This window comes from Hyperolius riggenbachi, chromosome 6 (assembly GCF_040937935.1).
Source record: "Hyperolius riggenbachi isolate aHypRig1 chromosome 6, aHypRig1.pri, whole genome shotgun sequence".
NCBI lineage: Eukaryota > Metazoa > Chordata > Amphibia > Anura > Hyperoliidae > Hyperolius > Hyperolius riggenbachi.
This window is the reverse complement of record NC_090651.1, coordinates 329720520-329737684: the sequence shown is the minus strand read 5'-3', so window position 1 is coordinate 329737684 and position 17165 is coordinate 329720520. Positions and strand designations below refer to the sequence as shown.

Sequence of the window (17165 nt, the reverse complement as noted above, 5' to 3'; positions counted from 1 at the left end):
CTCCCTATTTCACTTTCCAAAATCTCACATCTTTTCAAAGGGCAATGGCTCAGCAGTACCAAATTTTCTAGCATTGTAGGGACCCTTAGGGGGAACATGACTGGTGAGTTTCGGGCCCCTAGGCCGAAGAGGTCATAGCCTAGGGTCACAAAAACCTGTTTATTTGGGCTATTTCAATGGTAGTGATGGTGGCGTACATAAATCGCAGCAATGGCCGTTAGCAACGTCTGAATCTCACGAAATGTCTCATGCAGGTAGAAGACATATTGTTAGACTTGGATTCCAAAGATGGGGTCCCTACATCTCTGCAAACCAGAGTTACAGGGGTCCAAAATTGGTAAAATCCCCCATAGGATTTCATTGCCTCCCTATTTCACTTTCCAAAATCTCACATCTTTTCAAAGGGCAATGGCTCAGCAGTACCAAATTTTCTAGCATTGTAGGGACCCTTAGGGGGAACATGACTGGTGAGTTTCAGGCCCCTAGGCCGAAGAGGTCATAGCCTAGGGTCACAAAAACCTGTTTATTTGGGCTATTTCAATGGTAGTGATGGTGGCGTACATAAATCTCAGCCATGGCCGTTAGCAACGTCTGAATCTCACGAAATGTCTCATGCAGGTAGAAGACATATATATTGTTAGACTTGGATTCCAAAGATGGGGTCCCTACATCTCTGCAAACCAGAGTTACAGGGGTCCAAAATTGGTAAAATCCCCCATAGGCTTTCATTGGGCCTCCTATTTACCGTTCCAAAATCTCACACCATTTCAAAGGGCAATGGCTCAGCAGTGGCAAAACTCACCAGTCATGATCCCCCTAAGGGTCCCTACAATGCTAGAAAATTTGGTACTGCTGAGCCATTGCCCTTTGAAAAGATGTGAGATTTTGGAAAGTGAAATAGGGAGGCAATGAAATCCTATGGGGGATTTTACCAATTTTGGACCCCTGTAACTCTGGTTTGCAGAGATGTAGGGACCCCATCTTTGGAATCCAAGTCTAACAATATGTCTTCTACCTGCATGAGACATTTCGTGAGATTCAGACGTTGCTAACGGCCATTGCTGCGATTTATGTACGTCACCATCACTACCATTGAAATAGCCCAAATAAACAGGTTTTTGTGACCCTAGGCTATGACCTCTTCGGCCTAGGGGCCCGAAACTCACCAGTCATGTTCCCCTTAAGGGTCCCTACAATGCTAGAAAATTTGGTACTGCTGAGCCATTGCCCTTTGAAAAGATGTGAGATTTTGGAAAGTGAAATAGGGAGGCAATGAAATCCTATGGGGGATTTTACCAATTTTGGACCCCTGTAACTCTGGTTTGCAGAGATGTAGGGACCCCATCTTTGGAATCCAAGTCTAACAATATGTCTTCTACCTGCATGAGACATTTTGTGAGATTCAGACGTTGCTAACGGCCATTGCTGCGATTTATGTACGTCACCATCACTACCATTGAAATAGCCCAAATAAACAGGTTTTTGTGACCCTAGGCTATGACCTCTTCGGCCTAGGGGCCCGAAACTCACCAGTCATGTTCCCCCTAAGGGTCCCTACAATGCTAGAAAATTTGGTACTGCTGAGCCATTGCCCTTTGAAAAGATGTGAGATTTTGGAAAGTGAAATAGGGAGGCAATGAAATCCTATGGGGGATTTTACCAATTTTGGACCCCTGTAATTCTGGTTTGCAGAGATGTAGGGACCCCATCTTTGGAATCCAAGTCTAACAATATGTCTTCTACCTGCATGAGACATTTCGTGAGATTCAGACGTTGCTAACGGCCATTGCTGCGATTTATGTACGTCACCATCACTACCATTGAAATAGCCCAAATAAACAGGTTTTTGTGACCCTAGGCTATGACCTCTTCGGCCTAGGGGCCCGAAACTCACCAGTCATGTTCCCCCTAAGGGTCCCTACAATGCTAGAAAATTTGGTACTGCTGAGCCATTGCCCTTTGAAAAGATGTGAGATTTTGGAAAGTAAAATAGGGAGGCAATGAAATCCTATGGGGGATTTTACCAATTTTGGACCCCTGTAACTCTGGTTTGCAGAGATGTAGGGACCCCATCTTTGGAATCCAAGTCTAACAATATGTCTTCTACCTGCATGAGACATTTCGTGAGATTCAGACGTTGCTAACGGCCATTGCTGCGATTTATGTACGTCACCATCACTACCATTGAAATAGCCCAAATAAACAGGTTTTTGTGACCCTAGGCTATGACCTCTTCGGCCTAGGGGCCCGAAACTCACCAGTCATGTTCCCCCTAAGGGTCCCTACAATGCTAGAAAATTTGGTACTGCTGAGCCATTGCCCTTTGAAAAGATGTGAGATTTTGGAAAGTGAAATAGGGAGGCAATGAAATCCTATGGGGGATTTTACCAATTTTGGACCCCTGTAACTCTGGTTTGCAGAGATGTAGGGACCCCATCTTTGGAATCCAAGTCTAACAATATGTCTTCTACCTGCATGAGACATTTCGTGAGATTCAGACGTTGCTAACGGCCATTGCTGCGATTTATGTACGTCACCATCACTACCATTGAAATAGCCCAAATAAACAGGTTTTTGTGACCCTAGGCTATGACCTCTTCGGCCTAGGGGCCCGAAACTCACCAGTCATGTTCCCCCTAAGGGTCCCTACAATGCTAGAAAATTTGGTACTGCTGAGCCATTGCCCTTTGAAAAGATGTGAGATTTTGGAAAGTGAAATAGGGAGGCAATGAAATCCTATGGGGGATTTTACCAATTTTGGACCCCTGTAACTCTGGTTTGCAGAGATGTAGGGACCCCATCTTTGGAATCCAAGTCTAACAATATGTCTTCTACCTGCATGAGACATTTCGTGAGATTCAGACGTTGCTAACGGCCATTGCTGCGATTTATGTACGTCACCATCACTACCATTGAAATAGCCCAAATAAACAGGTTTTTGTGACCCTAGGCTATGACCTCTTCGGCCTAGGGGCCCGAAACTCACCAGTCATGTTCCCCCTAAGGGTCCCTACAATGCTAGAAAATTTGGTACTGCTGAGCCATTGCCCTTTGAAAAGATGTGAGATTTTGGAAAGTGAAATAGGGAGGCAATGAAATCCTATGGGGGATTTTACCAATTTTGGACCCCTGTAACTCTGGTTTGCAGAGATGTAGGAACCCCATCTTTGGAATCCAAGTCTAACAATATGTCTTCTACCTGCATGAGACATTTCGTGAGATTCAGACGTTGCTAACGGCCATTGCTGCGATTTATGTACGCCACCATCACTACCATTGAAATAGCCCAAATAAACAGGTTTTTGTGACCCTAGGCTATGACCTCTTCGGCCTAGGGGCCCGAAACTCACCAGTCATGTTCCCCCTAAGGGTCCCTACAATGCTAGAAAATTTGGTACTGCTGAGCCATTGCCCTTTGAAAAGATGTGAGATTTTGGAAAGTGAAATAGGGAGGCAATGAAATCCTATGGCGGATTTTACCAATTTTGGACCCCTGTAACTCTGGTTTGCAGAGATGTAGGGACCCCATCTTTGGAATCCAAGTCTAACAATATGTCTTCTACCTGCATGAGACATTTCGTGAGATTCAGACGTTGCTAACGGCCATTGCTGCGATTTATGTACGTCACCATCACTACCATTGAAATAGCCCAAATAAACAGGTTTTTGTGACCCTAGGCTATGACCTCTTTGGCCTAGGGGCCCGAAACTCACCAGTCATGTTCCCCCTAAGGGTCCCTACAATGCTAGAAAATTTGCTACTGCTGAGTAATTGCCCTTTGAAAAGATGTGAGATTTTGGAACTGTAAATAGGAGGCCCAATGAAAGCCTATGGGTGATTTTACCAAATTTGGAGCCCTGTAACTCTGGTTTGCAGAGATGTAGGGAACCCATCTTTGGAGCCCAAGTCTAACAATATGTCTTCTACCTGCATGAGACATTTCGTGAGATTCAGACGTTGCTAACGGCCATTGCTGCGATTTATGTACGTCAGACTCGCCACCATTGAAATTGCCCAAATAAACAGGTTTTGTGACCCTAGGCTATGACCTCTTCGGCCTAGGACTGCATTGAACGCGACCCACGCATTGTGCGCATTCTGGACAACACCAATTACTGGGTTTATACCCTTCTGGATCCACGGTACAAACACAATGTTCCAAAACTGCTTGAAGAAAGAGCCAGACAGGTCAAAATGGAAGAATACCAGCAGGCCCTTGTGGAGACTTTAGAGAGGAGATTGACATCCTCCCCCTCCTCTAGCCAGTTGTACGCCGACAGACTGACTTCCGCAAACCCAGGACGACCAGGAGGGCAGCAAACAACACAAGCCGCAGCTAGTGCCCAAAAGGGAATGGTATCGGCAGTGTCCTTGGAGTGGGAAAATTTTCTGACACCCATGCAGCAGCACACAGAACAGCAAGCGTGCAGATCCACCTCCAACACCGATCGCCTGGAGAAGATGGTCAAGGACTACATGTCAGATGGCGTAGCTGTGTTGAACAATCCATCTGCACCCTTCAACTATTGGGTATCGAAGCTAGACACCTGGCACAAACTGGCAATGTACGCAATAGAGGTGCTGGCTTGCCCGGCAGCCAGCGTTATGTCGGAACGCTGTTTCAGTGCTGCCGGAGGCATCGTCACAGATCGGCGGCGTATCCGCCTCTCCACAGAAAATGCAGACCGTCTGACTCAAATTAAAATGAATCAATCCTGGATTGGAAACGACTACGCAACACTCCCGGACCCCAACCAAGTAACATGAACAATGAACATCTGTGATGGGTTAGCGTTTCCGGTCCCTGTTTATTGAACCTCTCATCTGTATTACATTTATGACTGCATGGCGACAAAATGCAAATTGCTATCCGCACGCTTCTTGTCCTCATGCAAGGCCTGGGTTGTTCTGTCTCAAAGCGTGGCCTTCTCCTCCTGCGCCACCCTCCTCCTGTTCCATCACGTGTGCTGCTGCTGGGTTAGCGTTACCGGTCCCTTTTCCTGGAACCTCTTATATGTATTACATTTATGACTGCATGCCGACAAAAAGCATGTTACCTGTGCAAAGAAAACAGACATTTCCCGCATTTAAAAGACAGTTTTCCCTTTGAAACTTTAAAATCGATTTTCTCAAAAACTATAAGCTCTTTTTGTTAAATTTTTTTCCCTCTTGTACCCACTCCCAAGGTGCACATACCCTGTAAATTTGGGGTATGTAGCATATAAGGAGGCTTTACAAAGCACGAAAGTTCGGGTCCCCATTGACTTCCATTATGTTCGGAGTTCTGCCATGTTCGGCCCGAACCCGAACATCTAGATGTTCGCCCAACACTACACGTGACCCGTTCGGCCAATCACAGCGCTAGCCGAACGTTCGGGTAACGTTCGGCCATGCGCTCTTAGTTCGGCCATATGGCCGAACAGTTTGGCCGAACACCATCAGGTGTTCGGCCGAACCCGAACATCACCCGAACAGGGTGATGTTCTGCAGAACCCGAACAGTGGCGAACACTGTTCGCCCAACACTACCTGGAACCGTTCGCCGGCGAACTGTTCACTATATCTCTATCCAGGACCGAGTGTAGCCTAATTGGCTACAATGTGCCTGCTGACTGTGATATAGAGGGTCAAAGTTGACCCTAATGGGCATTATGGGTTGAATCGAACTTCCGCAAAAGTTCGCCTTCGAAGGCGAACGCGAACCACCCAAAGTTCGCCTGGAACCGTTCGCCGGCGAACCGTTCGGAACATCTCTAGTGGGAAGATCACTCTGTAAAGCTTGCTTGAAGCCCCTTGTACACTAGACAGGTTGCTTTGCATTGTGGTAGTGTTTTCCGCTGCGGCTCTTCGTGAGGGCCATGCGAGTCTATAGAGACTTGCACAGTTCATCCAATGTGACACAGTGCACCAGAAGTATCCAAATTGCCTACACAAAGGTAGCCGCATGATCTTTGCTTACTGCACAGATTATGCAACAATGTAAGTTAATGGACGTTGCAGCAAGTGTGAGTGACGGGAGCGCAGTGCGATGTAGAGCGCATGAGCGGACTGACGGGAATCCCAGTGACATACTTACTGCTCAGCAGGGATATGTCTCTAGCCGGGTGGGGCGATGCAAAGTATAACCCTGTTGCCATACCGTGGCGCAGGGTCATATGAAGGCGGATTTATGCATTACAATGCAGTGCTAACTACTGTTAGGTGTACAAGCATCCTTACTGACACTACGGTGGCTTGCAGATCCACTACTTTTCAACTGTTAGGATCCATACACACATACAATTCTATTTAGCCAATGATTGGCCCCTTTTACTACTTCCATGAGGCATCAGGGACAACAGATTTTGAATACTATGACCAGATTGTGTAGGTAAGCTCTCATACTACATGGAGGTGGTAAAATTGGCCAGTGATTGGCCAATCTAAATTACATGTGTGTGAAGGTCCCACCCTCATCCTGCACCATTAACTGCAGGATGAGGGCGGGACACTCACCTAAGCCCAATTTAGGCACTACCGTATTTTTTAGCAAATAATACACACATTTTCTTCCCAAAAAATAGGGAGAAAAGTCCCTGCAAGGAGGACACAGGCGGACACACAGTGGGCCAAGCAGGACAGAAGGAGATACGGGGCAGAAGGGTACAAAGAAGGAGGCACAGGGACACACAGGGGGGCAAGTAGGACAAATGGGGACACGGGGGAGATACAGGGGGACAGAAAGGACAAAGCAGGACACAGGTGGACACATAGGGGACCAAGGAGGACACAGGGGGCAGAAGGGGACACAGGAGGGAGCAAAGAAGGACACAGGTAGACAGAAGGGGGCACAGAAGGACACATGGGGGACAGAAGGGGACACAGGAGGACACATGGGAACAGAAAGGGATACGGGAGGACACATGGGGACAGAAGGGGATACAGGAGGACACATGGGGACAGAAGGGGATACAGGAGGACACATGGGGACACAGGAGGATACAATATTTGGGGAAGACGCTCTGGACTATGAACGCACCAGGTTTAGTATATTTTTTCCTCTGGTTTTTGCCCTCTAAACCTAGGGGCGTCTTATAGTCAAGGGCGTCTTATAGTCCAAAAAATATGGTAAGCCTAATACACACGTTCAATTTTGATTGGCCAATCACTGACTGATTTTACCACTTCCATGTAGTATGAGATTTTACCTACACAATCTGCTTATAGTTGCCACCAACAACTTAACTGACACCCTGTAAACTTTATGGGAAACAGGGACAGATCTAGGGGGCGCAGTTTGTTGAATTCTTAGCGGCAAAATGAATGGTAGTTTAGGCGCCAAAATCTGACCTTTAGGCACCAAAATCTGACCTTGCCCCAGGCGCAACTTGGTCTTGATCCGTCCCTGATGGGAAACAGTATAAATGCTTGGACAATGGACATTGATTGATTCCTATTTATACTTCTCAATAAATAAATCCACTTTTTATGGTTTTAGTGTGCAGTGCAAGTTATGTTTGTTCTTTTTTAACTGATATATTTAATTTGGATTTCACAAAAGAAAAAGTGAGCTATACCAACAGTGCAATAACAATGCAACAATAATCCCAAACCCACCACCCACAAACAAACACCCCTACTGTGGCGCTTTCAAGAGACCTGACTCCGACCTCCATACAGGCACATAGAAAAGTTTTATCAGTTAAAGAGGAACTGTAGTGAAAAATAATGTAATTAATAAAATTTCCTTTTTCATATATATTTATTTTAATAATTTATTAATAAATGATTTAGGTTCTATTTTCCAACTGTAAAATTGGGTTGAGTGGAGGGCTGGCACTCAGTCAGGACATGCGTGACAAAACCAGTGGTGGAGAGGCAGCAGTCAACAATGGACACTCCAGTAAAACTTCATGTGCCAAAGACAGAGGATATGGTGCTGAACACAACTGGAGAACAGAAAGTCTGGCACTATGAGGTTTCAGTATCAACGTGTTCACAACCCCCCCAGCAAAGTATTGACACCTACCTTACTGATTAGCCCCTTGTGTCACCTCTACTTAGCCTTACGATCAGTGGACACTTTTAATGGCTGCTGCCTGTTGTGATCGGATGCAATCGCTAGGGTGACAGTTACGAGACCCACGCTGTACAGATACATTGTTAGCTGTCACCTAGCAATGTATCTGTACAGCACAGGGTCTCCAAACTGTGTGCCATATCGATCAGATCCGCATGTAGGCATGATGGCATGTAGGGTATCACTTATTCAATGGAATAAGATAAATACGATATTTTGAGGTGTTTTATAACTGTGGCTGCAAAAGTTACGAAGGGTGTAAAATGAAAAAAATGTATCTGTTCTGCATTTACGCTTAATTTTTTCCTTTAAAGTTAAATAATCCTTGGAAACAAATATTATCCAAAGAAAGCCTAGATTGTCCTAAAAAAAAAAAGTATGTGTATCACTTTGATGGTGTAAGTAATGTAAAAGTTATTGCTGTACTATTGTGACACAGCTGATTTGCCAAAATAGCCAGTAATCTTAAAGGGACCCCAAGCAGTAACTAAAATCAAAATTTTCACTTACCTGGGGCTTCCTCCAGCCCACCGTAGGCTGCGAGGTCCTCCGCCGTCCTCCTGACTCTGCAGATCCCGCTGGCTGCTCCGTTGCTGGCGACACCCGGGCCGGATGTCGGGCCGACACTTCCTAGTTTTGAATCCTTGGCACCCGCTTCGTGTCATCGCGGCGGCCTCCAAGATCACGCTGAGCGGCCGGCGCAGTGACCCGAAGCGGGCGCCAAGGTTTCAAAACTAGGAAGTGTCGGCCCGACACCCGGGCCAGATGTCGCCGGCAATGGAGCCGCCAGCGGGACCCGCAGAAGAGTTAGGAGGACGACTGGGGACCTCGCAGCCTACGGTAAGCTGGAGGAAGCCCCAGGTAAGTGAAAGTTTTGATTTTAGTTACTGCAGTGCTCAGGGGTAAAAACCACAGAATACGAACTGGTTAGGTTAACCCCTTGTCATCCATGCATGCTGGTATAGCCAGAAAGAGGAGCCCGGACCGTGTGGTTTTCTTCACCCTGAGCTAATGCATGATGTGGGAGACTCTGGAAGACAGGAGCAGCAAAGCCTCCTCCTCTCCCCAAGAGCCCTTGTCAAGTTCATTTTTTTTTTTTTTAAAGCAGCCTTTTAAAAGTTCAGCCTGCAGCAGTATTCTGTACTAATTGCTGACAGAACAGGTTTTTGTTTGGAAGGCCTGTCTAAAGAGCATCGCAACAGTCCAGCGGCAGCCATGATGTGATGAAGGCATGAACAAGGGTTGGAAGATCTGCTGGAGGTATGAGGTGTTTCATTTTTTTTTCATGTTCCATAAACTGAGATGTGATTCCTGAAGTTTAGTTCCCCATCAATTAGTACACCCAAGCTGTGCAATTCAGCTTTGTGAATCAACCCCCTAGTGAGCCTGCAATTACACTCGTGTTCACACCCTCGTAGTGTTTGTAATAATTCCAGAATTTATTCTAATTACTTCCTTCTATAGGTGTGTTTATGCCGTCACAATCTCATAACAGCTATTTTTAGCGTTCCCAGGTTGTGACCTAAATCAATGTTGCAAACTTCTGCCACCTAGTGGCACATGCTTTTCAATGCACTCGCACAACGTTTACTATAACTATTTAATGTACAGCTGTGGAGAATCTCTTTAGGGAAAAAAAAAAAAAAACAGATTACAATAATTGAAAAAATTCTATCAGTCAATGCTTTTACCTCCCAGTACAAGGAAAACTAATATTTATTAGAGGTATTCTCAGCATGTATGGGCACTCAGACTTTATTGGTACAGCCTCTTGGCAGTGTTACCCGATGAAGTGGTTTTAACTGACGAAATGTGTTATTCCTGCTCCCAGTAAAAATAATTGTTTTCCTGTCCTAGCAGGTAAGTACATTTACTTACATTCCTTTTTTAGATTTTAATTATTCCATTTTGCTGTGCTAATTTTGTTCCTTTCTCCTTCACAGTCCTATTATAGTCATATCTAGCTTGAATAATGTTCTTCTGCGTTCTCAGGTGCAAGAGTATAATAATTGAACTGTTATTGGGTCTGTGTTTGCTTTTGCCCCTGTTGTGTACAGTTTTGCATAAGCCTCACCAATGAGTTACAGAAGAAAAGAGTAGTTAGGGACAACAGCTTTGAAAGCTGTATATAACTGGGTTGATTTTCCAAGATGTGTTGCAAATCAAAGAGCAGCCTAGAGAGGTAATTACAAACCATGGGGCCCCTGAAAGTTCACACCCTTTCCTTTGGCTTCCTGGTGACCCTTACAGCCTGGGGGGCCATCTCACAAACAAGTGTGGCCATCATAATCTTTACATCCATAACACGTGTAGCCACCAAAACAACCAATCTGAAGAATGGTCTCCAATATCCGAGAAATAGTAGTTGGTGCCTCGTTACAGCTCTGGGCCTCCCTGCAGTTACACCCCTGGAGGAGCCTATTCTGAGCTGCTTGTCAGGCAGGGAACTGCATGAGCAAGTTCATAAAACACCATCTACATTTGAGTTCACTTAATTCCTTTTCTGGTCAGACCAGTCCTGGAAATACCCCAGCAGGGGCAGTCTATGTATGATGGAAAAGAAATCTAAGTATTAAAGTTCTAAAGTCAAATGCTTACCTATGAAGAGATCGTCCTGAGGCCTTTCCATGTCCGCCTCCCAACCAGGAAGGGATTAAGATGAAACAGGGCCCTAGGTAAGATAGCAGTTTTTGCCCACCGCTGATGGTCACCTGTTCTTTTTTGGGGGGTAAGGTTTGGTGGAAGCTAACAACCATCAGGCCCCTAGACTCTCTTCAGGCCCTAGGTAACTGCCTAGAATTGCCTTGTGGATGATCCGGCTCTGCTCCCAACCAACACGGCTGCCTAGGACCCTCCTGAACATCACAACTGCGCTCCCCTTAATGCATGAGTGCAGCCGTAATGAGCCCACGTGAGTATGGCTGCGCCTGCGCAATAGCTTGTAACTGTGCATGAGTGGCTCCGGCTTACTGCACAGGCGTGGCCATACTCACGTGGGCACAGTATGACCACGCTCATACATAAAGAGGAGTGCAGTCTTGATCAGAAATCCAAAAAGCTCTTGTCAGATTTCTTCATGGGGCCCAGAGCAGGATTATGCACCAGGCAACCTAGGCAGGCGCTTGTGCACACCTGCCACCTTCTTTGACCTTACTGCACTTCATTTAACCAAAAAGATAACAACAGGGGCCCAAAACTACTACGTTGCCTAGAGCCCAATTACATCTTAATCCATCTCTGATGGGACCGTGTGCGGCCATTGTGGGGGCCAGTAAAATGTCAGAAACCTCTTGAGGATCCAATGACTTCTTATTTAAGTATCTCATGTTTTCCCTGATGTTTGCCTCGGGTACACCTTAAAAGGAACCCAAAGTGAGAGACCTATGGAAGCTGCTATATTTTTTTATTTCCTTTTAAATAATACCAGTTGCCTGGCAGTGCTGCTAATCTTTCTGGCCAGTAAGGTCTAAATCATACACCTGAAAGAAGCATGCAGCTAATCTTGTCAGATTTGTCATAGATACCTGATCTGCATGCTTGTTCAGGGTCTATGGCTTAAAGTATTAGAGGCAGAGGGTCAGCAGGACAGCCAGGCAATGTGCATTATTTAAAAGGAAATATGTCAGCTTCCATATCGCTCTCACCTCGGGTTCCCTTTAAAGTAAACCGGAGACTAATAAATATCAATACTTACCCAGGGCTTCCTCAAGTCCCACAACGTCCTCCCGCTGTCTGCCGTTCAGCCGCGGTAACTGGCTCAGTTGTGTCAGTCTGGGTCTATTGTGCATACGTGGGAGCTACGAGCATGCGCAGAAGACCCAGACTGGACCCGGCTGAACCTTTTACTGGGGCTGATCGTGGCTGAACGGCAGACCGCTGAAGGAAGGCGTTGGACTCACACGTGTTTATGGCGCTGGAGGAAGCCCCGGGTAAGTATTGATTCTTTATATCTATTAGTCTTTGGTGCACTTAAACCTATTTTGGTTCCTGGACGTAGAAACTACGTCCAGGAACCATGCGCGCTGCCGCGCGCTCCCGCGGCCGATCGCGCGCGTGCACGCGCACTCCCGGCCGCGGATTCGGTAGCCACGGAATCAATGTATCGGGCTATGGTGCCCGATCACTGATTCCTCTCCCCTGCTGAAAAAGCGACAGCTTCTCTCGGAAGCTTCGCTTTTTCTGGCCGCTCCCTCCCCGATGCGTCACTCTAAGCGTGTGTTATGCTTAGAGTGACGTCATGTACACAAACTCATGGCCGCCATCTTGTGGCCAAAAAGTAAAACTACAACAAAAAGTAAAAAATAAATAAAATCAACACACAATTACATTAAAAAACTATGGTTTACATCCCACCCTCCCAAAAATACCCAAATAAAATGTTTAATATAAAAAAAAAAAAAACATTACAATAAAAAAAACATGTAAATATTTACCTAAGGGTCTAAACTTTTTAAATATCAATGTAAAGATTAAATATTTCTATATTTTTTTATTTTAAACTTGTAAAGATAGATGCAAAACGGAAAAAATGCACCTTTATTTCCAAATAAAATATTGTCGCCATACATTGTGATAGGGACATAATTTTAACGGTGTAATAACCGGGACATATGGGCAAATACAATATGTGAGTTTTATTTATGGAGGCATGTATGATTTTAAAACTATAATGACTGAAAACTGAGAAATAATGATTTTTTTCCTTTTTTTCTTATTCTTCCTGTTAAAATGCATTTACAGTAAAGTGACTCTTAGCAAAATGTACCCCCCAAAGAAAGCCTAATTGGTGGCGGAAAAAACAAGATATAGATCAGTTCATTGTGTGATTGTGATAAGTAGTGATAAAGTTATAGGCTAATCAATGGGAGGTGAACATTGCTCAAGTGAAAACGACGGAACGCGAATGGGTTAAGCTACAATTTAGAAATCCAAGAACACATAATTCCAATATTTGCATAGTGTTTTTCACCTGGCAGACACAACACACTTGTGAGGCAGCCACTAGGACCTGCTCAGAAGGAATTAGCAGTGTTAGGGTGTCTTGCCCAAGGACTCCCTACTGAATAGGTGCTGGCTTACTGAACAGGAAGGGCCAAGATTTGAGCCCAGGTCTCCTGTGTCAGAGGCAGAGCCCTTAAAGAGATTCAGAGACAAAATAAGATAATAGATTTATACATACTTGGGGCTTCCTCCAGCCCCATCCGCATATTTCGCTCCCACGCCACTGTCCTCAGCCTTCTCTGTCGCTTGTAAGTACGGCCAGTCGTGGACAGTTTTACGCATGCGCAGTGACCCCCTCCATCTCTCTGGCACCTGCCCTACGCATGCGCTTGCGCAGTACAGAGTAAGCACACTGCGCTTGTGTCGACTGGCCCTGACTGGCCGAAGTTACGAGACCCGGTACCGGCGACAGAGAAGGCTGAGGACAGCAGTGTGGGAGCGATTCATGCGGATGGGGCTGGAGGAAGCCCCAGGTATGAATAAATCTATTATCTTATTTGAGTCTCTTAAACCATTACACTATCCAGCCACTGGTACTATGTAACTAATTACTATGTAATTACTACACAATTACTATGTAGTTAATATGTAATCATATGTTGTTAAAAGCCAATCATATTGCAGGAATGTGTGATGTGAACACGCTGCTTTCATTTCACAGTGGGCCTGTTGCACTAAAGTTGGTGACTCTATTAGCAAATTCTACAAAAAAAATGTGAGAGCTGTCAATGTCAATCTCTGTATTTCTACCATTGTGTAACACTGTGCCCAACAGTAATATGTAGCATTATAAATGGAAAGCGCTCACCTGATACAGTCAGCTGCAGGGCGTTGCTGGTGTTGGAGCTGGCGGGGTTCTGGATGACACAGGTGTAGCTTCCACTGTCGCTCTTTGTGATTCGCTGGAAGTAGAGGGAGGAATCATTGCAAGTCACATGGGGCTTTGAGCAAATGTTCTTTCCGTTTCGGTGGAAGGAGTATCTGGTGACATTTTGATTTCCAGCCTCGCAATAAAAAGTCACATTGTTGCCGATAAGATGGTGACCAGGAGCAGAAGTCGAGCGGAGGAATGGAGCACTGAGACCAGCTAAAAAATATAAAGATAAATAGAATGCATTTTGTAGGATGTCAAAGTTTAGTTAAGTGAGAAATAGATGGTTGAGTTACCAAGACAATAAACAGAGAAGGGACAAGGTCTTCCAGCACCCAAGGCTAAGACACCCAAGTGCGCCCATCCAATCCTCCCACCCCAGCCGTCACACACTGATTGCTATTAGACTAAGAGGAGCCCCAGGGCCCCCAACACCCTAATCTCTAGTTATCTGGTTTGCAGTCACTGCCATGTATCCCCTTTTCTCTTATTTCTCTCTGCTTCAAATGCAATAGGGGAATGATAGCTGAGTGCAGGGCCGGCAATTGCCCCAGGGCCCCAGAGCCTGTAGGGGCCCCCAAGGTGTCTCCCCCCATCATAACTATTGCTTCCTGGGGACTCTGCAGAGTATTTCGTAGAGCAGCGTCTCATCTGTGCTGGGGGGCAGGTGAGAAGCTACACTGCCAAAGACTCTGCCCCGGGGAGCACAGTTAAGTTGGGTGGTGATTAGAAAGGCGGGACAGCAGCCGGCTCAGGGGCCCAGGAGGGAAATTTGTTGCAAAAAAGTGCCCCAGATGCCGCTTTTTGGTCTATTGGGGGCCCACGGATTTATTCTGCCCCGGGGCCCCACTGTTACTAGAACCAGCCATGGCTGAGTGAGTTGTGCGCCCCCTCCTACACTGCACCCTGAGGCTGGAGCCTCTCCCGCCTCTGCCTCGGCCCTGACAATAAATCACAAATATAGCCAAAGCAGGCAGAGCTGGGACAAGATCTTCCAGCTCCCAAGGCTGGGACACCAAAGTGCACCCCTCCATCCCACCCACCCCAGCCATCACACACTGATTGCTATTAGACTTATGGTGGCCATACATGATACAATAAAAATGTTTGATTATCCCGTTTATCCGATCTAAATGAATGAAATGAAAGGTGGCCATACATGGTACAATTTTTCTTTTTTTTTCGATTAGATAATTTAGTTCGATTATTCTATTAGATCGAATATAAAGATTTTTTCAGCATGTCCGATCAGATTTTTCTCGAAAAAACGGGATAATCATTCGAATTTCTTGATCGAAAAAAAATTATTTTCAACTTTCATTTGTTTCAATCGTTTAGATCGAATAAGCGGGAAAATTGAACGTTTTTATTGTACCGTGTATATGGCCACCATAAGAGGCACCCCAGGGCCCCCAACAACTTAATCTCTAGTTAACAAAAAAGTAGCATGGAGAAGATCCGGCACTATAGTGTTTAATGCAGCAACAATTTGTAGACAGTGGCATAAAAAAGATGGTCATGATGAACATAGCAGAGCATAACATCCAAGCATAATAGCAAACAGTGGCGGTAGTGCCAAAAAATGTGTCTAACTTGGTACCTGGGTGTGGGTGGGAGGCAGCGGTGGTGGGTGCCAGAGGGTGCACGGCCCGACGACCGTTTCGCGTGGCTTACGCCAAGCTTTCTCTAAGGTGCAGGTGCAACAAATGCTGGAAGAGCGGCGGGGCATTTAAAGCCTGTTGGAAGTATACTTCCGGTCCGCCGCAGTTGAATCCGCCCCTTCTGGAACTGCTGGCCAGAGTTGGCCAATCCCCAGCTGAGTAACGTGGGACGCATAAAGTGGCGCATGCGCAGTCGCATGTACGCGTCAAGGTGACGTCCGCTCACGCTAATTAGCTTCGCAAGCGTCACTGGTGGGGGCGGGAACTATACCGTATGGACAGTCGCGTGCACGCGTCAAAATGACGTGCGTGCACGCTAACTGATCCTAACCCACATCAGCCTTATCGGCACACGGAGCTGCTGTGACGCGCTCAAATCGCGTGCCTGATAAAAACCATAACAACCTCGGTGTTGCCAAAACAGATGGGAACATCTGTTTTGGCAACACCGAGGTTGTTATGGTTTTGGTTTTGCCCCGCCGCTCTTCCAGCATTTGTTGCACCTGCACCTTAGAGAAAGCTTGGCGTAAGCCACGCGAAACGGTCGTCGGGCCGTGCACCCTCTGGCACCCACCACCGCTGCCTCCCACCCACACCCAGGTACCAAGTTAGACACATTTTTTGGCACTACCGCCACTGTTTGCTATTATGCTTGGATGTTATGCTCTGCTATGTTCATCATGACCATCTTTTTTATGCCACTGTCTACAAATTGTTGCTGCATTAAACACTATAGTGCCGGATCTTCTCCATGCTACTTTTTTGTTGAATCTGCTGCTCTGCATCTGTCCTGAGCACATAGTGTTCTGGGTGTTTTTGACCTACCTACCCCGAGTGCCCGCCAACTCTCCTTCAATTTTTGCATTAATCTCTAGTTATCTGGCTTGCTGTCACTGCCATGTATCACCTTTACTTATTTCTCTCTGCTTCAAACACAGTAGGGGAGTGACAGCTGAGTGAGTTGTGCGTCCCCCTTTTACACTGCGCCCTGAGGCTGGAGCCTCTCTCGCCTCTGCCTCGGCCCGGCCCTGAAAGCAGGTATATAAAGTGATTTACGAACCACTGTTCTATCCTCACAATTATCAGCATTTAAAGTGAATCTGCGGTGAGAGTTATATGGAGGCTACCAGGGGCACAGTTAACAAAAATGTTGATGAGGCCCCTTCATGTTCACACTTTTTTCCTTGCCTCCCCTGGTGATCCTCACAGCCTGGGGGCCATCTTGTAAGGGTCATAAAACAAGTGTGACCATCATAATCTTCACACCCATAACAAGTGTAGCCACAAAAACACCTGATCTGAAGGATGGGCCACTTTATCAGACATAGTGAAGTAGTGGTTGGGCATCCCCTTCCAACTCCCCCCCCCCCCCCCCCCCCGCGGTCTCCCAGTGGCCGCTCTCCTGTAGGCTTCCATATTTATTTCCTTTTAAACAATACCAGTTGCATGACAGTCCTGTTGATCTTCTGACACCAGTAGTCATACCTCCCAACTTTTTGAGATGAGAAAGAGGGACACTTAAGCCACTCCCCTGCCTCACACCTGACCACGCCCCGTCACACCCCTTGTCATG

The 17165-nt window shown here is 46.2% G+C and overlaps 1 protein-coding gene across 2 annotated transcripts in view; it reads right to left on the bottom strand.

Moving 5' to 3' along the window:
• LOC137522910 (carcinoembryonic antigen-related cell adhesion molecule 1-like) overlaps window positions 1-17165 on the bottom strand; it is a 123537-nt gene that overhangs the window by 83298 nt on the left and 23074 nt on the right. For both annotated transcript variants that reach the window (XM_068243053.1, XM_068243052.1), the window contains exon 3: window positions 13869-14147. In XM_068243053.1, coding sequence (XP_068099154.1) covers window positions 13869-14147 — 279 coding nt within the window. The remainder of the gene's footprint in view (window positions 1-13868; window positions 14148-17165) is intronic.